The 24,059-nt window shown below is 44.5% G+C and overlaps 1 protein-coding gene across 1 annotated transcript in view; it reads right to left on the reverse strand.

The window, feature by feature from the left end:
• DNAH3 (dynein axonemal heavy chain 3) overlaps positions 1-24,059 on the reverse strand; it is a 594,186-nt gene that overhangs the window by 157,503 nt on the left and 412,624 nt on the right. The window contains exons 40-41 of the mRNA XM_075319752.1: positions 15,468-15,704; positions 12,926-13,029 (exon numbers count right to left, since the gene is read on the reverse strand). Of these exons, the coding sequence (XP_075175867.1) occupies positions 12,926-13,029; positions 15,468-15,704 (341 nt within the window). The remainder of the gene's footprint in view (positions 1-12,925; positions 13,030-15,467; positions 15,705-24,059) is intronic.

Raw genomic sequence — 24,059 nt, forward strand, 5'->3', positions numbered from 1 at the left:
AGGGGATATGAACTAACAGGACATGAACTAACACCCTTGCGACTAGTCCCTGCGCTCATTAGCATATTATAAAGGATCTTCAGAAATACTTTTTCTAAAGATCTCTTTATCTATGCTACTAGATACAGGGACGGTTAGGCAGGGATTAGCAATATGCACCAGAACTGCTCGTGGTTCTGGGTGCATATTGCACCTGACAGGTTCCCTTTAATTACACAGGACTGGTGTGACGTCATCTGTGCCTCCTGCTCATCTCTAGTTGGATCCTGTGGATTTATTTTTTGTTTTTTCATTCATTCATTAATAGTCGTAACAGCCAGAACTTTCTCATCTTTACATAGATTCATTATATGATCAGACTGCTGCTCCCTAGGGGACCTAGTAAAATAAAAAAAAAAGTTGAGAAGTTTTATAAAATTAAAAAAAAAAAAAAAATAGAAGTTCAAATCACCTCCCATTCATCCCCTTTGAAAATTAAAAGGTTAGAAAAATAAAAAATATAAACACATTTGCTATCGCCACGTTCAGAAACGCCCGATTTATCAAAATATGAAATCAATTAATCTGATCGGTAAACGGCGTAGCAGCAAAGAAATTCCAAACACCGAAATTCCTTTTTTTCAGTCGCCGCAAATTTTGCGCAAAATGCAATAACAGGCGATCAAAACGTAGCATCTGCTCAAAAATGATATCATTAAAAACGTCAGCTCGAGACGCAACAAATAAGCCATTACTGAGCCATGGATCCCGAAAAATGGGAACGCTACAGGTTTCGGAAATGGCGCAAAAAGTGCTTTTGGACAAAGTTGTGAATTTTTTTTAACCACTTAGATAAAAGTAAACCTATAAATGTTTAGTATGTACAAACTCGTACTGACCTGAGGCATTGCACCCACACATTAGTTTTACCATATAATGACACGGTGAATAAAATATCCCAAAAACTATTGTGCGATCGCACTTTTTTTGCAGTTTTTCCACATTTAAAATTTTTTTGCTGCTTTCCAGTACACTATATGGTAAAACTTACGGTTTAATTTAATAGTACAACTCGTCCCGCAAAAAACAAGCCCCTAAACAGCAAGATTGATGGAAAAATAAAAAAATTACGGCTCTCGGAAGAAAGTCAGCAATAAAACCCCCAAAAAAACAGAGAAACGGAAAATCGCCCGGGGGTGAAGGGGTTGAACACAGAATCAAAACTTTTCAGTAATATTAAAAAAGGATTAAAATCCCAAATTCACATCTGCATAAAAAAATGCATCAAATAAAGGGGGAAACGCATAAAAGAATTGCAAGAAACGCGCAATAATCAGAGAAGATTATTATTGTGTTGTTTGGAGCAGACACCTACAGAAAAAAAGTAGTAAAGAAATACAGCATTTATTCTATGTGTGAACACTTCGTGAATGTTATATTTTTATTAAAAGTTTTTTGGCTTTAATAAAGAAAAATATTCAGTTACGTCATGTTTTTAGGCCATTTACCGATTACAGTAAATAATCTGATCGCTGTGTTGTGGGGTTGTTGTGATTACAGATACACCAACTATGTCCATATTATTTGCTGAATTGTGATGCTTATTTAAAAAAAATCATTAAAATATTATTGTAATTGTTTTTTTTTTTATTATTTCGAAGTTATCTTATAGAACAAAAAAAAAATCTCTTTTATTCTCCTTCTAGAATACAGGGACAAAGACATACAGTGCTCTGTACAATGTGTCTCTATGTACTTGTATAATTTGCCTGTGGAGTCAGAGGCTGCACTGCAGCTTCAAGATTACAGAATTCTCCCAGTGACATCAACAGAACCTGTAGCTCATTGGCAAGATTGTCAACTTGACTTGGCAATAAAAAAATCACAGACAGACAACATAGGACGGAGTAATCCTATAACTGCGTATTAAATGGAAGTAAACTCAGGACTACAGAACAGGAGAAGAACTTGGGTATTCTCATTACAAATAAGCTGAGCAGCAGCACTCAATGTCAGGCAGCAGCTGCTAAAGCAAACAAGATTTTGGGGTGTATAAAAAGAGAGATCCTATGATCCCAACGTATTGTTACCCCTCTATAAATCACTTGTAAGGCCACATCTGAAATATGGGATCCAGTTTTGAGCTCCACATTTTAAAAATGACATTCAGAAGTTAGAGTCAGTTCAAAGGCAGCAACTAGACTACTACAAGGAATGGAAGGCCTCCCATATGATGACAGGTTGAAAAAGTTAGATATGTTTAGCTTAGAAAAAAGACGTCTCAGAGGAGATCTCATTTATATGTATAAGTACACGTGTGGTCAATATAAAGGACTGGCACATGACGTATTCCTTCCAAAGACAATACTAAGGACCAGGGGGCACTCACTGCGAGTGGAAGAAAAGCGATTCCAGCAGCTAAACAGGAAAGGGTTCTTTACAGTTAGAGCAGTCAGATTGTGGAATGCCGACCACAAGAGGTAGTAATGGCAGACACTATAACAGCTTTTAAAAAAGGGCTGGATGATTTCCTCACTACACACAACATTGTTGGTTATAAATGACTTAGTGACCAAATGTAGAACTGGTGGAGGAAGGTTCAACTAGATGGACCGAGGGCTTTTTTCAACCTAAGTACAGTTAGGTCCAGAAATATTTGGACAGTGACACAAGTTTTGTTATTTTAGCTGTTTACAAAAACATGTTCAGAAATACAATTATACATATAATATGGGCTGAAAGTGCACACTCCCAGCTGCAATATGAGAGTTTTCACATCCAAATCGGAGAAAGGGTTTAGGAATCATAGCTCTGTAATGCATAGCCTCCTCTTTTTCAAGGGACCAAAAGTAATTGGACAAGGGACTCTAAGGGCTGCAATTAACTCTGAAGGCATCTCCCTCGTTAACCTGTAATCAATGAAGTAGTTAAAAGGTCTGGGGTTGATTACAGGTGTGTGGTTTTGCATTTGGAAGCTGTTGCTGTGACCAGACAACATGCGGTCTAAGGAACTCTCAATTGAGGTGAAGCAGAACATCCTGAGGCTGAAAAAAAAGAAAAAATCCATCAGAGAGATAACAGACATGCTTGGAGTAGCAAAATCAACAGTCGGGTACATTCTGAGAAAAAAGGAATTGACTGGTGAGCTTGGGAACTCAAAAAGGCCTGGGCGTCCACGGATGACAACAGTGGTGGATGATCGCCGCATACTTTCTTTGGTGAAGAAGAACCCGTTCACAACATCAACTGAAGTTCAGAACACTCTCAGTGAAGTAGGTGTATCTGTCTCTAAGTCAACAGTAAAGAGAAGACTCCATGAAAGTAAATACAAAGGGTTCACATCTAGATGCAAACCATTCATCAATTCCAAAAATAGACAGGCCAGAGTTAAATTTGTTGAAAAACACCTCATGAAGCCAGCTCAGTTCTGGAAAAGTATTCTATGGACAGATGAGACAAAGATCAACCTGTACCAGAATGATGGGAAGAAAAAAGTTTGGAGAAGAAGGGGAACGGCACATGATCCAAGGCACACCACATCCTCTGTAAAACATGGTGGAGGCAACGTGATGACATGGCATGCATGGCTTTCAATGGCACTGGGTCACTTGTGTTTATTGATGACATAACAGCAGACAAGAGTAGCCGGATGAATTCTGAAGTGTACCGGGATATACTTTCAGCCCAGATTCAGCCAAATGCCGCAAAGTTGATCGGACGGCGCTTCATAGTACAGATGGACAATGACCCCAAGCATACAGCCAAAGCTACCCAGGAGTTCATGAGTGCAAAAAAGTGGAACATTCTGCAATGGCCAAGTCAATCACCAGATCTTAACACAATTGAGCATGCATTTCACTTGCTCAAATCCAGACTTAAGACGGAAAGACCCACAAACAAGCAAGACCTGAAGGCTGCAGCTGTAAAGGCCTGGCAAAGCATTAAGAAGGAGGACACCCAGCGTTTGGTGATGTCCATGGGTTCCAGACTTAAGGCAGTGATTGCCTCCAAAGGATTCGCAACAAAATATTGAAAATAAAAATATTTTGTTTGGGTTTGGTTTATTTGTCCAATTACTTTTGACCTCCTAAAATGTGGAGTGTTTGTAAAGAAATGTGTACAATTCCTACAATTTCTATCAGATATTTTTGTTCAAACCTTCAAATTAAACGTTACAATCTGCACTTGAATTCTGTTGTAGAGGTTTCATTTCAAATCCAATGTGGTGGCATGCAGAGCCCAACTCGCGAAAATTGTGTCACTGTCCAAATATTTCTGGACCTAACTGTAACTATGTAACTATGTAACAATAATTTTACGCACACATTGGGAAACCATTATACATTATTATGATTATAAGTGATAAATATCTAAAGCCAATAAATGTGAAATAAAGACATAACCTGCATTCATAGTGACCTGTAAAAGGATAATTACAGCCAAAATAATGTATATAAGTTTCTTCAGCTTCAAAAAAATCATGGAACCCTTAAATTTATCTTATGGACAGGACAAAAAAAAGTGCCCAAATTTTGGACGGCTGGCAACCTAGGTCATAGGCTTCAGTTATTGACTACAATGTTGAAGGTTGTCGGTTCAAGTCCAATGGAGAAAAGAAGAAAAAAATACATTTCTTTTCATTGTTTTTCATTATTTTTAGCTATTTTATAGAAACATAAAAATCACCTCTGGAATACAGGTATGTAGAAATACACTGCTATATACAAATGTACTTTATAAACAACATATACATGGCTTAATTCAATAATCACTGGGGGAAACACAACCTGGAGTTCCCACAGGGGGGGGTGCCTACTTCAAAGAGCATTTTGAACAAAGAGGAGGGAAGAAAAAATGGCACCAAAAATTGTATGCAAAAAGTGTTAAATTTTATTCATATAAAATATATGAGGATACAAAATTTGTCATGGGAATAAATAGTACAATATCAAATAGAACAAAGAATAGAAAAAATGAGGAAACCTGGGGATGAGGAATGCAGGTGTGGGTAGAACACAAAAAGGGGGGGAGAAGTAAAGTCCTGCCCGTTGCCGTAACAGAGCCCTGGGGGGGGGGTGTATCGCTGGAGTGTATGAGTCCAAAAAATGGACCCCAGCCCCCCAAGGTAATAAATAACCCAGATGACCCTCCACAAAGGATGTATAGTCAAAAGTTAAAGTACATGACCAAAAGACAGGTAGACAAAGTATTTAGAAAAAGTATGAAGAGATAGTATCCACCAGAGTAGTCGTGAGGCAATAAAGAGGAGGCTGAACCGTTGTGTGTAATGAATGATTATAGTCGTGCAGCCGAGAGGTGCCCATTAGCACATATACGGCTAATAAAAAGTACACACACAATCAGGTCCTTTATGCCCGGACTAGTCGTGGAGCTGGAGAGGAAGGAAAATAAACACACATAATCAGGTCCTTTATGCCCAGACTAGTCGTGGAGCTGGAGAGGAAGAAAGGAAAATGTAAAGAGTCCCGTTAAGAGGGCAGATGAAAACATTTGGAAAGGTGTGCAGCCCAGCCCACAAAATGGACTAGTCGTGTGGCAGAGAGAGGAAGCAAGAAGGTACAGGAAAGAGAATAGTCGTGTGGCAGAAAAAGGAAGCAAGTAGGTACAAGAGAGGGAATAGTCGTGAAGCCGAGAGGTGCAGTACAGCACAATGACGGCCAAGGTGAAACAGGGAGGGAGAGGAGAAGCAAGTCTCTGGACCCACAATAGTTATGTGAGTCAAAGGAGAGTAAAAACAGAGAGAAGATGGGAAGAACAAGGACTACCTGTACGAGTGGAGGGAGGTGGCGGCAGGAGGACGGTCCCAACAGCTGTTTCGCCTGAACGCTTTTACAAGGGAAGTGGAATATAGAGTGGGGCTGACCGCTATATAACGGGGGCAGCACAGTTGTTTTCAATCAAGTAAAAATGGTGTCCAGACAGTGCGCATGCGCCGGAAGTCGAGGCCAGCGGGCGGAGCGAGCCGAGACCGCCGGGGGTAGTGCGCATGCGCGGGAGAACGGACGTCTCCATGACTCCCACGCATGCGCACAAGACGGCCGCGGCCAGACAACGCCACGTCAGCAGTCAACAGACCGGCAGATGCGCAGGGACACCAAGTGTGAGTGGAACAATGAGAGGGTAACAAAACAAAAATAAAAAAAAAAAAAAAAAAAAAAAAAAAAAAAAAAAAAATATTTTTATTCATTTTGTTTCTTTCATCCCTGTGTTTGGTTTTTTCATATAGGTTTTAGGTTTGTGGGGATATCCATTTTCTTTATTTCTTCTTTATTCCCCTTCCATTGGTGGACAACTTGGATGGCATGGATTGTCTGGATTGAAATATACCTGCATCTTATAACCATCAGTTCGCATATCCTGTTGATGTCTCGTCTCCTGATGCGTCCGTGCTGTCCATTCATCATGTCGCTCATTCCCCTATGTATTGTTCTGTATTACTCATTCCAAATGTCATTAATATTTTTGTTTTGTTACCCTCTCATTGTTCCACTCACACTTGGTGTCCCTGCGCATCTGCCGGTCTGTTGACTGCTGACGTGGCGTTGTCTGGCCGCGGCCGTCTTGTGCGCATGCGTGGGAGTCATGGAGACGTCCGTTCTCCCGCGCATGCGCACTACCCCCGGCGGTCTCGGCTCGCTCCGCCCGCTGGCCTCGACTTCCGGCGCATGCGCACTTTCTGGACACCATTTTTACTTGATTGAAAACAACTGTGCTGCCCCCGTTATATAGCGGTCAGCCCCACTCTATATTCCACTTCCCTTGTAAAAGCGTTCAGGCGAAACAGCTGTTGGGACCGTCCTCCTGCCGCCACCTCCCTCCACTCGTACAGGTAGTCCTTGTTCTTCCCATCTTCTCTCTGTTTTTACTCTCCTTTGACTCACATAACTATTGTGGGTCCAGAGACTTGCTTCTCCTCTCCCTCCCTGTTTCACCTTGGCCGTCATTGTGCTGTACTGCACCTCTCGGCTTCACGACTATTCCCTCTCTTGTACCTACTTGCTTCCTTTTTCTGCCACACGACTATTCTCTTTCCTGTACCTTCTTGCTTCCTCTCTCTGCCACACGACTAGTCCATTTTGTGGGCTGGGCTGCACACCTTTCCAAATGTTTTCATCTGCCCTCTTAACGGGACTCTTTACATTTTCCTTTCTTCCTCTCCAGCTCCACGACTAGTCTGGGCATAAAGGACCTGATTATGTGTGTTTATTTTCCTTCCTCTCCAGCTCCACGACTAGTCCGGGCATAAAGGACCTGATTGTGTGTGTACTTTTTATTAGCCGTATATGTGCTAATGGGCACCTCTCGGCTGCACGACTATAATCATTCATTACACACAACGGTTCAGCCTCCTCTTTATTGCCTCACGACTACTCTGGTGGATACTATCTCTTCATACTTTTTCTAAATACTTTGTCTACCTGTCTTTTGGTCATGTACTTTAACTTTTGACTATACATCCTTTGTGGAGGGTCATCTGGGTTATTTATTACCTTGGGGGGCTGGGGTCCATTTTTTGGACTCATACACTCCAGCGATACACCACCCCCCCAGGGCTCTGTTACGGCAACGGGCAGGACTTTACTTCTCCCCCCCTTTTTGTGTTCTACCCACACCTGCATTCCTCATCCCCAGGTTTCCTCATTTTTTCTATTCTTTGTTCTATTTGATATTGTACTATTTATTCCCATGACAAATTTTGTATCCTCATATATTTTATATGAATAAAATTTAACACTTTTTGCATACAATTTTTGGTGCCATTTTTTCTTCCCTCCTCTTTGTTCAAAATGCTCTTTGAAGTAGGCACCCCCCCCTGTGGGAACTCCAGGTTGTGTTTCCCCCAGTGATTATTGAATTAAGCCATGTATATGTTGTTTATAATTTGCTTCTTTTCTGTGTGTTTCACAGCTCCCTTTATGGCTAGCATGAACTTCCGGGCACGCGACCAGGCGTGGCTCACCCATTTGAATGAGGTCACAAAAGGATGCGGTAGCACAGCCCCCAATTTTAACACCATTGACGGGGGACCCCCTGAGGACCAGTCTTTGCGGACCCTCATGCACAAATACAAGGATCTCTACAAAAAAAGAACACGCATATGGTGGAACCGGGCTTTCCTCACAAAATATTTGGAGAGCGGTTGGATACCTCGCGGCCTGCGAGTTCAGGTTTTTCCCTCCTTCCCTGCACCAGAGGGGGACTTTAAGTCCACTTGGGAAGGTCATTTACATGCATGTTCTGTGAATCTCTTGGAACTTTTGTCCAAACAGAATACATCCACGCTTGACCATATGGAGAGCGAGCTCGAGACACTGGAGGCCTCTATCCAGAGCCTTTGTACTCCTGAGGCTTTGGCTAAATTTTATGATGAGGTGGGCCTGGACGCCCAGAAATGGGAGAAGGAGGTCTGCGACTTTAAATCCAAAAAATTCCAGCGTGACGCCAATGATTACCATACAAATAATGTATATAGGTGGAGTCATCGTTTTTCAAGGGGCAGGAGTTCATCCAGGCAGAGTCGTCCCTCTAGGTCCCGATCCACCTCGCTTTTCTCAAGTTCTTCAGCTGATGAAATACCTCCAGCTCCATCTGACAAGACACATCATTTACCGTACAATGGTGGTGTAACGACTCGCAGTCGAGGAAGGGAGCCACGAGTTCCACAGAAATCGGTGGCTGAGGCTAACACCTCCAAACATAAATTGCAGGTAATTAATTTGTCAACACGTGTCTTCTCAGATGTTGAGCTTGAGGTATTATCTATGGGTCTGAATTTCTGTCCCACGAATTCTTTTAATTTATTTTCAGCTTTGAAAGACACAAATCTCTTTGCTAGAAAAATCCTTTTTAAAAGGCTGTATTCTCGGAAACAATCACTCAGCGAGTTGGATCCGACCGAGAGGAATGCTCTGCAGGACCTCCAAGACCTTCTGGACGAGCAGAACCCCAATACTGGTAGGTCTCCTGACTTTCTCAAACCCAGGTCGACGAGGTTCCCCCCCTTGTCCCTCTGCCCAGCAATTGACATCTTCACTAGGCTTGTAACCGAAGATTTTAAACAACTTTCTACTGCACGCCGCTATGATAACCTTACTCACCATCAAAGATTGGCCATTAAACGGTTGCAGCTGTGTGATGATGTCGTTGTCAAGGCGGCGGACAAGGGGGGCAACATCGTCGTCTGGCCTGTTGATAAATATGAGAAAGAGGCCTACCGACAACTTCGCGATAAATCCACTTATGCGCGTCTCCCATGTAGTCCAATGACCTCCTTCTCCCTGGAGCTTAGGAAAATACTTTCTAAGGCCCACGACCGGGGAATTATTGACGAGAAGATGTTCGAGGGCCTGCTCACTGGCTGTCCTCGCGTTCCCACTTTTTACCTCTTACCTAAAATCCACAAAGATGCCCTCAACCCCCCAGGACGCCCCATAGTGTCAGGCATAGGAGGGGTTTGTGAACCCATTTGTAAGTTTATTGATTTTTATTTAAAACCTTTGGTTGAGTGTCTCCCCTCCTATGTCAAAGACACTACGGACGTCCTGCGGCACCTTGATGGCATCTTTGTGGATGACAGTATGCTCCTGGTCAGCGCCGACGTGGAGTCTCTCTACACCTGCATCGGACATAAGGACGGCCTGGAGGCTGCCCGCTTCTACCTCTCAACCTCCGGTCTTGATGGTACCTTGGTGGACCTTTTGCTCGAGTTGCTTGATTTTGCCCTGACCCACAATTTTTTTGTTTTTAAGGATGTATTCTATCTGCAGCAGCGGGGCACTGCGATGGGCGCGGCCTGCGCGCCGGCCTACGCCAACCTCTTCCTGGGTTTCTGGGAGAGGTTGGTGTTTGGCGATGGTTTTCCGCAGGCTAGCGCCCATGTGCAGTGCTGGCTGCGTTATATTGATGATATTTTTATTTTGTGGCAGGGCACCGTTGAGCAACTCGAGTCCTTTATGTGTGGCCTTAACAGGAATTCCTTTAACATCAAGTTAACTTATAGGTATAGTCGGACAAACCTGGATTTTTTGGATATTGGAATTTCGGTGGATCCCCAGGGGGGCATTCAGACGGACGTTTTCCGCAAGGACACGTCCGTCAATGCCCTCCTTTTGGCATCCTCTGGCCACACTCCCTCCACCATACGTGCCATCCCGACCGGACAGTTTTTGAGGATGAAGCGGGTTTGCTCCACTACTTCCAACTTTGAATCCCAGTCGTCCGATCTCCGATGCAGGTTTAGGGAGCGGGGGTACAGCAACAGATGTATAAAAAGAGGTTACCTCCGCGCCAAAAACACCTCGAGGGACCAGTTGCTCTGTTACCGACCACGTCGGCCGACCATGGATACTCACATCAGGTTTATTGGTACTTATAACCATCAGTGGGACGCAATGAGGGGGATTCTCGATAGGCATTGGCCTGTCCTGCTTACGGACCCTACTTTGGCCGATGTCCTGCCTTCGAGACCCCTCATGACAGCCAGGAGGGCAAGGAACCTCGGGGATCTTCTCGTTAATAGCCATTACATCCCCCCCCGCCTCAATCCATTTGGCTCTGGTGGCCCGATCCGTGGTTGCTATCCATGTGGCCACTGCGTGGCATGCCCCAACATCTTACGGATTTCCTCCTTTGTTTGCTCCAAGGGGAAGAGAACCTACTCCATTGACGAACGTATCACGTGTGCTTCCACACACGTGGTGTACTATGCGACCTGTCCGTGCTCCCTAATTTACATCGGTCTCACCTCACGCGAGTTGCGCGTGAGAGTTAGGGAGCACGTCAGAGATATAACTGCCGCTATTTCCGTGGAGGATGCTTCTCTCCTCAAAACCCTTCCTCGCCACTTCCGTAAATTTCACGGTTGTGACGCAAGGCTCCTGAGTGTACGTGGTATAGACATTATCCACGCGGGTATCCGGGGAGGCAATCTACGGAAGACTCTCGCCCAGCGGGAGTCGAAGTGGATTGTCTCCCTTGATACTTTGGTACCCAACGGTCTCAACGAGACCGTTAGTTATTCTCCTTTTTTGTAGAGATCTCGCCCCTTTCATCTCCATTGGCAGTTGGTGCCTTTCTTTGGACCCTTTCCATGGTCCTTTGGCCCCCTTATCGGTTCATATTTGGATATGGACCACACTTTTTTGTGCTTCGGTCCGCATGCGGGACCCCTAGGGGGTACCACTTTATATGGACACAAAATGTTTTTACATTGTTTTTAATCTCTTGTTGGTTTGTATTTTTATTCATTTTGTTTCTTTCATCCCTGTGTTTGGTTTTTTCATATAGGTTTTAGGTTTGTGGGGATATCCATTTTCTTTATTTCTTCTTTATTCCCCTTCCATTGGTGGACAACTTGGATGGCATGGATTGTCTGGATTGAAATATACCTGCATCTTATAACCATCAGTTCGCATATCCTGTTGATGTCTCGTCTCCTGATGCGTCCGTGCTGTCCATTCATCATGTCGCTCATTCCCCTATGTATTGTTCTGTATTACTCATTCCAAATGTCATTAATATTTTTGTTTTGTTACCCTCTCATTGTTCCACTCACACTTGGTGTCCCTGCGCATCTGCCGGTCTGTTGACTGCTGACGTGGCGTTGTCTGGCCGCGGCCGTCTTGTGCGCATGCGTGGGAGTCATGGAGACGTCCGTTCTCCCGCGCATGCGCACTACCCCCGGCGGTCTCGGCTCGCTCCGCCCGCTGGCCTCGACTTCCGGCGCATGCGCACTTTCTGGACACCATTTTTACTTGATTGAAAACAACTGTGCTGCCCCCGTTATATAGCGGTCAGCCCCACTCTATATTCCACTTCCCTTGTAAAAGCGTTCAGGCGAAACAGCTGTTGGGACCGTCCTCCTGCCGCCACCTCCCTCCACTCGTACAGGTAGTCCTTGTTCTTCCCATCTTCTCTCTGTTTTTACTCTCCTTTGACTCACATAACTATTGTGGGTCCAGAGACTTGCTTCTCCTCTCCCTCCCTGTTTCACCTTGGCCGTCATTGTGCTGTACTGCACCTCTCGGCTTCACGACTATTCCCTCTCTTGTACCTACTTGCTTCCTTTTTCTGCCACACGACTATTCTCTTTCCTGTACCTTCTTGCTTCCTCTCTCTGCCACACGACTAGTCCATTTTGTGGGCTGGGCTGCACACCTTTCCAAATGTTTTCATCTGCCCTCTTAACGGGACTCTTTACATTTTCCTTTCTTCCTCTCCAGCTCCACGACTAGTCTGGGCATAAAGGACCTGATTATGTGTGTTTATTTTCCTTCCTCTCCAGCTCCACGACTAGTCCGGGCATAAAGGACCTGATTGTGTGTGTACTTTTTATTAGCCGTATATGTGCTAATGGGCACCTCTCGGCTGCACGACTATAATCATTCATTACACACAACGGTTCAGCCTCCTCTTTATTGCCTCACGACTACTCTGGTGGATACTATCTCTTCATACTTTTTCTAAATACTTTGTCTACCTGTCTTTTGGTCATGTACTTTAACTTTTGACTATACATCCTTTGTGGAGGGTCATCTGGGTTATTTATTACCTTGGGGGGCTGGGGTCCATTTTTTGGACTCATACACTCCAGCGATACACCACCCCCCCAGGGCTCTGTTACGGCAACGGGCAGGACTTTACTTCTCCCCCCCCTTTTTGTGTTCTACCCACACCTGCATTCCTCATCCCCAGGTTTCCTCATTTTTTCTATTCTTTGTTCTATTTGATATTGTACTATTTATTCCCATGACAAATTTTGTATCCTCATATATTTTATATGAATAAAATTTAACACTTTTTGCATACAATTTTTGGTGCCATTTTTTCTTCCCTCCTCTTTGTTCAAAATATATACAAATGTACATAGCAAGGAGGCCAGGTTTTTTTGTAACTGTCTGTATACAAGGTGCAGGTACATTTTTACCTTTGCAGTAGGAGAAATTGTCATTTCCTCTTTGGTAATATAATCAGTCCATGTATTCCACTGTCCGCTGGAATGTTTGTGGAAATAAAAGTCATATACGGTTCCTGTGAATCAGAAGAATAATTAACGCTATACCTTTATATAGCGCCACATAGTTTTGTGGGCATTCATTATAAATGCATTGAGAGCTTAGAAGCTGCAGTGATCCCTGGGTGCAGATACCAATAAATTATGCTTGGAGACTCCACAACTCTTTAAGCTACATTTGATAACCAGATATGGCTTAAAGGGAATCTGTCAGCAGTTTTTTACTATGTAATCTACAAGCAGATGGATGTAGGGGCAGAGATCCTGATTCCAGATTCCAGCGATGTATCACTCACTGGGCTGCTTCCTGTAGTTGTAATATAATCACTGTTTTATCAATAGGAGATTATAACTAGAGGACTAGTTGTCTGGTACCATGTAGTCCTCTTACTCTGTGTAACCCCACCCCCACCACTGAGTAGCAGCTTTCTTTTTTGCTCCCACATGTGAGAGCTGCAAAATGTAGAGGCAGAGACCCTGATTACAGCGATGTGTCACTTACTGAGCTGTTTGCTGTCATTTTGATGAAATCAATGTTTTCTCTGCTGCAGATGTGGCAGTTATACAGAGCTCATGAATATGCTGGACTACCTGGCTGCAGTCAAGTAGTCCTGTAATAATAATCTCTTGCTGATTAAACAGTGATTTTATAAAAACTGCACTAAGAAGCTCAGTAAGTGAAACATCACTGGAATCAGGGTCTCTGTCTCTAGATTATGCTGCTCCCAGATTAGGTGGCAAAAACCTGGTGACAAATTCCTTTTAAAGTAGTTTTCCATCTTTAGACAGCCTTGCTATGTTCACTTGTGCCCATACATGACCTTGTGCTTCCTGTCTTTTTTTACTATTTGGACAGGATTATTGCTGTTTATTTGATTAGTTTACACCATACTTTCCAAATCTCCCGAAACATCCAAGGGGGTACTGGAAAAAGGGTAACCAAATTGGACTCCTAGTAGTGTCATCAGAGATCTGTCTGAAGTCTCCCAAAAATCAGCAATTCTGGAAAAATGTTGTGTTGGAGTTTGGAAAATTTCCAAAGGCTTGTGGTTTTTTTCTTTTTACTTATTGGGTTAGTAATGGGTGTGTCTGATAGACTCCTCTCCATTACTAACAAGCAGGTTTTGATGGCGGATGACAATACACAGCTGACATCAAACCAAATAAATATTACCTCCATTGCCACCGCACCAGGGAAATCAGTAAGAGTCAGGCAAAGTGCTAGAATTGGCAGATTTAATGTGATGTGCCAATTCTGGGGCAGCTGCAGGATGGTATTTTTAGGCTGGGTGGGGCCAAATTACTATGGATCTTCCCAGCCAAGTCACATTATATTAGACTTCATCTGTGTGCTTTACCTTGGCTGGTTATCAAAAATGGGAGAACCCCATGTCATTTTTTTTACATTTTTTTAAGCATTTAGTTTCTAGCAGAAACCATGCTGTTTACATCCATTTGAATGATTTTCTTAGCCGCCAGTCCTCCTGTTAAGGTCTTCCCCAAAATTTCTTGAGTTTCCCATCGAATTCAATTATACTCGTTAGTCTTACCAAGCCCATCCAAGCATCTGACCTGCTTGATTTGAGTAACGAGTACTCGAGCATTTTAGTGCTCGCTCATTATTATTGTCATGTCCCCACCGGAGCCCGCTCCTGCGACTTCTGCTCCGATCACCAGGCAAGTTCCCGCCGTGGATAGTGCTGAGGATGGGAGAGGAGTCGGTGCCAGTAGCTCTAGTGGGTGAAGGCTCCGCTCATCCATTAAGCTGGGTTTCCCTGGGATCTGCAGTACCACTGGCTGACTGTAGGTGGCGTGTGTCTACCAGCTGAAGTTACCATCATTCAGCTATAGCAAATGGGAAGACACCACACTCTTCTTATTCTCCCTCCTGTCTGCTGACCACTGCCAGAGATAGTTCTGTATTCCTGGTTCCTGTCCCTCCCTGTTCTGTTTAGTGATTCTGGTGTTCTGACTTCTGCTTGTTTCCTGACTACTCTCCTGCCTGCTGTTTATGTACCTCGATGCCATCTCTGGTTTTGACCTGTGCCTGATTTCCCTGAGTACACTCCTGCCTCGCGAGTTTGTCCCTTTTTGTGCCTCCTGGTTTGGATCCTGCCTGATGATCACTCTTTCCTGGACTGCAGCCTTCCATAGGCAGCGATCTCGTGGACCTTGTGTAATTCCAAATCCCTGTATGGGGGTACAGGGTTTCAGGGTTCTTGAGATCCTGCCCACTTGGTGGCTAGCCATAGTCTGTCTGTGACAGTCATCTTAGTCTGTGGTCAAGGGCAGACGTTACAATTACTTGCCTAACTGCCTATTTCCTGGATGCCACACGGCTAAAGTTGGCACACATAGTTTACACTCATTTTACAAGGACATGACAAGTCTCTTCTCTTCTTTTAGTTACAATAAAAACATTTACAATATGACTTTCCCCAAATATCAAGATTACCTCGCTCTGGAAACACATTGTTTTTTGTTAATTTAACACTTTTGGGTCGGGGGTGCTGGTCGTCCATTCCCATTAGTAGGTTACGGTAGAAAATATCAAACTTCCTTCTACTGTCTGTATTTATGGTTCCTCCAATAGTCCAGACCAAAGCAAACAGGAAAAGTCCTTGTAACCACAGTGTTATCTGCTGGCTGGACAGGGGCTCTCGGCCCTCCTCTTCAGACCTGACTATGTCATCTGCAACATAAAAAGCCATAAGCTGAGAAAGACGTGGGTATAACAGACAACGGCAGAGGTGCACCCAAGACACCAGCGCAGTATGTGGCTATGTAGACCGTAAAACATATATTGTCTAGATTTTGGTGTTTTTAGCCTGTTTTTGATTTGCACCAAATTCTTCTTTTACTTTGCACCTTTTTTTTGCTATTTTTTAAGTATTTGCCTGTTTATGTTTTACTATTCTGGCTGGGGTTTACGGTTTTGAGATGTTTTTTAGTGGATTTTTCATTTGCAATTTTTAAAAAGTCCCAGAATGTACTCCAATCTCCTCTGGAGAGATTTTATGTACACCTGCTTTTTCTTTTTGCCGCAAATATTAAAACATTTTAGTTGAACATGCAACTTTTCGCTCTAAAAAAGGAACAAAAAAAAGGTAAAAAAACATAAAAAAAGCACAATACACAAACCACTTGCACCATTTTAAAGAACTTTGCGCAAAAAAATATCAACGAACTTCACAAGATAAAAAAAATGTAACTAAAAAGGTGGCTTTAAAAAAGCCACAAAGGAGTTGGACCCCTGAGGATACACTAAAATGAGTGAAACTTTGTAAAATGGAAGATTTTGGGAATACAGTAGTGTGAACATAGGGGTAGACTATACTGGACTGTCAGTAATTGCCCAGTGTAAACCTACTCATCAGCTAAATTAAAAAAATCTTTCTACGTCATCAATCACCTCTTTTGGGCTCAATTATTGGCTGTCGGCAGGACATTTTCTCTTATAAACTGAGGATGTGCTGCTGACAAAAATGTAAATTGTATGACGGGGAGGGGGGCTGAATGATTCAACTTTTAGGTTTAATGACACAGAAAGCAGTTGCGGTATCAATTATGTATCTGCACAGATGACCGTACACATGAGGAAGCCTTTGGCGAAACAACTCTCTCCCAACCTCTACATACATATCACTTGATTGAGCATGTTTCCAATCGAGAAAGACCAGTACGCCAGACAGTAAAGGGTGGTTTACATGCTGCGACATCGCTAGCGATCTCGTTAGCGATGTGACAAGCCAGATCGCTGATAAGATTTGCCGAGAACGCAGATAGGTCATTTTTGTAGAGCCGGTCACATGCGCGATCTCGGCAAATCGTATGTGTGATCTGTCGTGTTACATCGCTAACGATATCGCTAGCGATGTCGCAGCATGTAAAACACCCTTAAGCCAGACTCTGGTACACGTCTTATCTCCCCTGAACACATAGGGATTCTTACAGTCCATTTCTTGGGAAGCCCCAACATACATCAGATAATCAACTTTCACCTAATGTGTGTGGAGGCTTTATTGAAAGTTCTTAGTAGTTAGACAAGGAGTAATTTCCATTTGAAAAAGATTTAGCCTATGAAAAAAAACATTCATCACCCATCCAGGGCCGAAAACAGGGCATTACAACTGTGACTCCTGTATGGGGCCCAGTGAGCAGAAGCCAGGAGGGGGGCCTGACTGCTGACAGCCAGGGCCCCTCTTCTTTCATCCGCCATCAGGGCAATGAGGGTGGCCCTGGCCACTCAGAGTGCTGCCCTCTCTCTTCTGTGCTGCACTAATTTTACCTGACTAGAACGGAGGCTGCAGGAGCTAAGAAGGTAAAGGACCTTCTGTCGAATAAATTCAGGACCTTCCAGGTCATCTGATTAATCATGTGCCGTATCACATGACCAAAAAGGTGAATTGAAAGTGTAGTATGTAGCTGTTCAACTGCTGCAGCCTCCGTGCAGGTCCCAGTGGCTCCTCTCCTGCTCTACACCAATCAGGAACTTCATGATGAGGTAATGTACCGTGTGTGTAAATAAATGTGACTACTGTAGGGCTGTGTGTGTCTATGTGCATGTAGTCTGGCTGTAGCAGAGCTGTGTTTGGCTATGTATATGGCTGATGATTCTGTTTGGGGCTCGTCATTTTGATAACCTAAAAAACGCTGCATGCAGTTTTTTTCGGGCTTTCAAAATGACAACTAGGGTTTAATGTTTGCTTGGTGAGGACTGTTTGCAGAATTCGAGATTTTCCAAGAGTGATGGTAGGACTGGGGAAGGTTCGAGGGGTGGAGGCAGAGCTGGGGTGGAAGCGGAGTTTCAAGGCTCAAGGGGGCCCAAAATTTTGGCAGTATGGTGCCCTGAAATATCTGGTGGCAGCCCTGCACCCATCCATACAAGATGTAATTAACCTATCACTGTGGCCCTGACTTTTCATAAAAAAAATGGTCAGTGCCATAGACAATGATTTTGTTGTAGCGAACATTGATGACCATTGCTCCATTCGAGGGCCGGCGTCAGCACCCGGCATACTTGGGCAAATGCCGGAGCCCTGGAGAGCTGGGGGGGCCCACTCGGCTTCGTCAGTTCTGCTGCCCCCGGGCCGAGTTCCGGGGACCGCAGTCCTTGGCAGGAAACTGTGGCTGCCGCCCCTTTAAGGCGCACAGACCACAGCGTTCGCTGCGTCCTCCTGGATTGAGCTTCATCTGTGGGCGGAGCTACCGCCCAGCGTCCTGCTCGGTCCCACAGATGAAGGAGGTGCAGTGCCAGCCAGCGACCCCCAGCGCAGCGCTGTTCCCGGCGCTGTGAGGGCCCCATCTCCACCGTGACGTGAGCGGTATGTGGGACACTCCCCCCCCAACTCGATCCGCATGTGCCCTCCCCGCCCCCCGATTTTTTGGGCCCTGGTGAACTGTCTGGGCTTCTCCCCCACATGATGTATACCCTGCCCCCCCTTCCCTGAAGCCGTATGTGCTGGCCCCCGTGTGTGTGGGCCCTGCAGAGCAAGGTGTGTGGGGCCTGCAGAGAAAGGTGTGTGGGCCCCGCAGAGCAAGGTGTGTGGGTGCTGCAGAGCCGCATGCGTGGGCTCCGCAGAGCCGCGTGTGTGGGCCCCGCAGAGCCGCGTGTGTGGGCCCCGAAAAGCAAGGTGTGTGGGCCCCGCATAGCAAGGTGTGTTTCTGTATGTCTGTATGTAGCAGAGCAGTATGTGTGTGTCTGTATGTATGCATGCAGCAGAGCAGTATGTGTGTGTGTCTGTATGTATCTATGCATGCAGCAGAGCAGTATGTGTGTGTCTGTATGTATGTATGCATGCAGCAGAGCAGTATGTGTGTGTCTGTTTGTATGTATGCATGCAGCAGAGCAGTATGTGTGTGTCTGTTTGTATGTATGCATGCAGCAGAGCAGTATGTGTGTGTCTGTATGTATGCATGCAGCAGAGCAGTATGTGTGTGTCTGTATGTATGCAGAGCAGTATGTGTGTGTGTCTGTATGTATGCATGCAGCAGAGCAGTATGTGTGTGTGTCTGTATGTATCTATGCATGCAGCAGAGCAGTATGTGTGTGTCTGTATGTATGCATGCAGCAGAGCAGTATGTGTATGTCTGTTTGTATGTATGCATGCAGCAGAGCAGTATGTGTGTGTGTCTGTATGTATCTATGCATGCAGCAGAGCAGTATGTGTGTGTCTGTATGTATGCATGCAGCAGAGCAGTATGTGTATGTCTGTTTGTATGTATGCATGCAGCAGAGCAGTATGTGTGTGTCTGTTTGTATGTATGCATGCAGCAGAGCAGTATGTGTGTGTCTGTTTGTATGTATGTATGCAGCGGAGCAGTATGTGTGTGTGTCTGTAGCAGTGTGTTCTGTCTGTATGTATGTATGCAGCAAGCAGTGTGTGTGTGTCTGTATGCAGCAGAGCAGTGTGTGTGTGTGTCTGTATGTATGCAGCAGAGCTGTGTGTGTATGTGTGTGTGTGTCTGTATGTATAAAGCAGAGCAGTGTGTGTCTGTATGTATGTATATATGCAGCAAGCAGTGTGTGTGTCTGTCTGTAGCAGTGTGTGTCTGTATGTATGTGTGCAGCAGAGCAATGTCTGTCTGTATGAATGCAGCAGAGCAGTGTGTGTGTCTGTATGTATGCAGCAGAGCAGTGTGTGTGTCTGTCTGTCTGTATGTATGTATGTATGCAGCAAGCAGTGTGTGTGTATGTATGTATGCAGCAAAGCAGTGTCTGTCTGTATGTATGCAGCAAAGCAGTGTCTGTCTGTATGAATGCAGCAGAGCAGTGTGTGTCTGTATGAATGCAGCAGAGCAGTGTGTGTCTGCATGAATGCAGCAGAGCAGTGTGTGTCTGTATGTATGCAGCAGAGCAGTGTGTGTGTCTGTATGTATGCAGCAGAGCAGTGTGTCTGTCTGTATGCATGTATGATGTGTATCTATGTATGTCCAGTGTATATGACTGTATAGATTTGTCTGTTTATATGTATCTTTGTGAGTTTGTCTTTAAATATGTATATGTACGTGTACGTATCTGTGTATGTGTGTGTGTCTGCGTGTTTATAGGGCCCACTGGGACTCTTCCGCCCGGGGCCCACAAAAACCTGGAGCCGGCCCTGCTCCATTCAATCAACCATCTTGTGATCAACAGAGGAATACCATTGTTTATACTTGACATTTATACCCTTTTCTGTGTCTTTTTTGTGAGTCAACTCTTTGAAATAGGTTCTTGTGTATGTCCCGGTTCTCAATCTAATGGACATTCCAAACTTGTATGGACCAACACACATGGGCAAGGTGACATAGCAGAAATATTGGCATGTGTTATCTCTGCCTCACGCAAGACATCCACAAGTCATCTTATTCTATAACTGTCTTGTGCACACAGCAATCATCCAGGTCAGAAATAGTTTACTGGGCCATCAAGAACCATTTCACTGGAATATGAGGAAATATAAAGAAAAAATATATAGCAGAATATCTCCATTTGTGATCTATTGATTGCACATTCTGTCTCGCTCCGGCTGATTTTCGTTATGGTGCTGCTAGAAAAGAAATCAAATGGTACAAATCTCCAAAGTTACAGTAAGCTGATTTTGATGAAGGCTCCTTTGGCAATCACCGGAGGCGTAGGAGTAGAGAAAGCCGAGACACCAAATGTGTCAAAACTCTGAAGGGTGTACAAATGGAGGTATTAGCTTCTCCTTTGCATGAAGTTAAAAAAAAAGTGGTCTAATCAATCACAGTCTTGATTAATCTCATACCTATGGGCTTTAGTTGTCTTCTGTGCTGGATAATATTAGGCCGTGAACAGCCATAGTTTGTCAAATAAATTCTCGCTGAGACTTTTTGCTGAGTTTTCAAATCAGAATCTGAGTAGAAACTCAAAGGGCTCATTCAGACGGTCTGAGTACGGAACGCTAAATCATGGACGGGCCCCTACTCTCCCATCCCAAGCGAGACAGCTTCCTATATTTCTATGAGATTGTTATGCTCAGGTCAGGAGACCTATGCTTAAGGGTGCTTTACACGCTGCGACATCGCTAGCGATAGCACCCGCCCACGTCGCTGTTTCTTCATGGGGGTGATCGCTGCCGTAGCGAACAATATCGCTACGGCAGCATCACACGCACATACCTGCCTAGCGACATCGCTGGAGACACCGAACAATCTCTCCTTTAAGGGGGTGGTTTGTTCGGGGTCACAGCGGCGTCACTAAGCGACCGCCCAATAGCAGAGGAGGGGCGGAGATGAGTAGCCGGAGCATCCCGCCCACCTCCTTCCTTCCGCATTGCCGGTGGACACAGGTAAGGAGATGTTCGTCGTTCCTGCGGTGTCACACACAGCGATGTGTGATGCCGCAGGAATGACGAACAACCAGCGGCATGCACCACCAACGATATTATGAAAAGGAGCGACGTGTCAACGATCAACGATTTTTTACGTTTTTGCGATCGTTGATCGACGCTCCTTTTAGTCAAACACAACGATATCGCTAATGGCGGGCGCCGGATGTGCGTCACGAACAACGTGACCCCGACAATATATCGTTAGCGATATCGTTGTGTGTAAAGTACCCTTTAGTCCATCCATTGTGGTCCAAGGTTTGACCAAAATCCACGGATGCCTACAAAAAGAGCCCATTCATCATTGCATTTCCACAACTTTTTTAGCATGAATATCTCTCAATTAGTGACATTTTTTATTTGCAACAACTTCAGCAAACAATCTGCGCCTTTTTTCAAGTTGGTTCATTTTTGTTTTCTGAATTTTAACGTCACTGTGGCTCTTAAAGGGAACCTGTCACCAGATTTTTCCCTATTAAACTAAAAGTATTACCATCTGCAGCTCCTGGGCTGCATTCTATGAAGGTGAACCTTGTTCCTGACTAAAATTGTAAACCTCTGAAATAACTTTATAAAATCTGACCGCCACGTATGCTAATGACCCGTGTGCGCCAGATGGGCGTGCTCTCTCCTACTGGCCTTGCTCGCCGTTCTTCTGTCATGATTGACATGGATGACACTCTGCCATCATCCACGTTGCTCTGCCAAATCTCGCGCCTGTGCAGAGTCATTCCCGGATCACGCAGGGGCAGTTTGCTCTGCCCCATCACTGGCAGAGCTGAAAACATAGTTGCCCTCGTGCGCGCCGGCGAGGTATTTGCGCAAGCACGAGATTATGGTCGGCGCTGTGCATGACCTCACCTGCGTCATCCTCGTACCTGACCATAATCTCGCACTTGCACAAATACCTCACCGGCGCTCGAGGACAATTATGTTTTCAACTCTGCCAACGATGGGACAGAGTGAACTGCACCTGCGCGAGTTAGGAATGACTTTGCACAGGCGCGAGATTTTTCAGAGCAACGTGGATGATGACAGAGTGTCATCCATGTCAATCATGAAAGAAGAACGGCGAGCAAGGCCAGAAGGAGAGAAAGTAGCCGAAAATTATCACGCCCATCTGACTAGATCAGGTAATTAGCATATGATCAGATTTTCTAAAATTATTTCAGGGGTTTACAATTTTAGTAAGGAACAAGGTGAACCTTCATAGAATGCAGCCCAGGAGCTGCAGAAGGGGATACTTTTAGTTTAATAGTGAAAAAACTGGTGACAGGTTCCCTTTAAAGATGGTTTAGACTGATTCATGAAATGCAACTTTTGTCGAAAGAAAGGCAAATTTTGGTGCAACTCTACTCCAGTACTCCCCTGGTGTGATATATTTCATGTATGCTAGTTAAAAAGTTACTTTATTTAACCCCTTATTGCTGAAGCCTGTTTTCACCTTCCTGACCAGGCTAAATTGTACAATTCTGATCAGTATCATTTTATGAGTTTTAGTTTTTTATGAGCTAAAAACTTTGGAACACTTCAACTGATCCCAGTGATTCTATACTGGGTTTTTTTCATGGGACATTGAACTTCACGATAGTGGTAAATTTAAATTTACATTTTTTACAATAATTTGTGAAAATATTGAAATTTTGTTAAAAATTTTAACTCCTGGGCCGAGGAGGAAATAAAAATGCATACAGACATTTCTAATAACTGCGGCAACAGTTGTTGCCTTCTCACCAAGCTGCTTGCCTATTGTTCTGTAGCCCATCCCAGCCTTGTGTAGTTCTACAATTTTTTCTCTGGTGTTCTTAGACAGCTCTTTGATCTTGGTCATGGTGGAGAGGTTGGAGTGTGATTAAGTGTGTGTGAAGGTGTCTTTTATACAGGCAATGAGTTCAAACAGGTGTATGTCACGCTGCTCTAGTGGGGGCCCTGAAGCTAGCTGGAGAGACACCTCCAATATGCAGTAAGCAGACAAACCCAGTAGAGGGTGATAGAATACAATAGAGTAGTCAGCAAGCCAAGTCAGTATCAGGATGTCTCGTCAATACCACAGAAAAAGCAAGTCGTGGTCGGGTGGGAGCTAAGGATACCAGAAAGTCTAGTAAATGATGTAAGGGAGAAACGGAGCCAAAGTCAGGAATAATAATCAAGGTCAGAAGACAGGAGGTCAAAACTACATGCAGGGATAGAGAAGTCACAGGACAGGACCTGGGTCAAAGGACAAGGTAGAGGAGACACAGGACAGAATCGGGGAGTCAGGGGTGTGACGGGGTATGCGACAGAGAAGTAAGGGATGCTAGGCCAAGGAACAATCCAAAGGGCTTTATTGGAAACACAAAGATAAAGCACCAAACATGAATATAAATCCTTAAAGTCTGCAAGGAGTCCACTACAAAACAACAGACCGGGGGCGCCTCCCGGTATTCCGACGCCAGGGAAAATTTGGCAATGGTCCTTATATGAGTTCCTTGAGTCCAACAGGGTGAACAACAAAACACAATCCCACGTGGCCACTGATCTCCAATCTGTAACCGTCCATACACAGGCACTAGGATCTAGCCTCAGCTATATATTCCGAGTTCTTCTCCAGCTGAGATCCAACTAACTGACTAACATGGGTCTCATTGTTCTCCTCTCCTGGGATCAGCCCCTTAGGTGGGCAGAAGGGCACACCTCCCCTGGACATTTGATACATGAAAGGATTCTAGACATTCTGT

Source organism: Anomaloglossus baeobatrachus, chromosome 7 (assembly GCF_048569485.1).
Source record: "Anomaloglossus baeobatrachus isolate aAnoBae1 chromosome 7, aAnoBae1.hap1, whole genome shotgun sequence".
NCBI lineage: Eukaryota > Metazoa > Chordata > Amphibia > Anura > Aromobatidae > Anomaloglossus > Anomaloglossus baeobatrachus.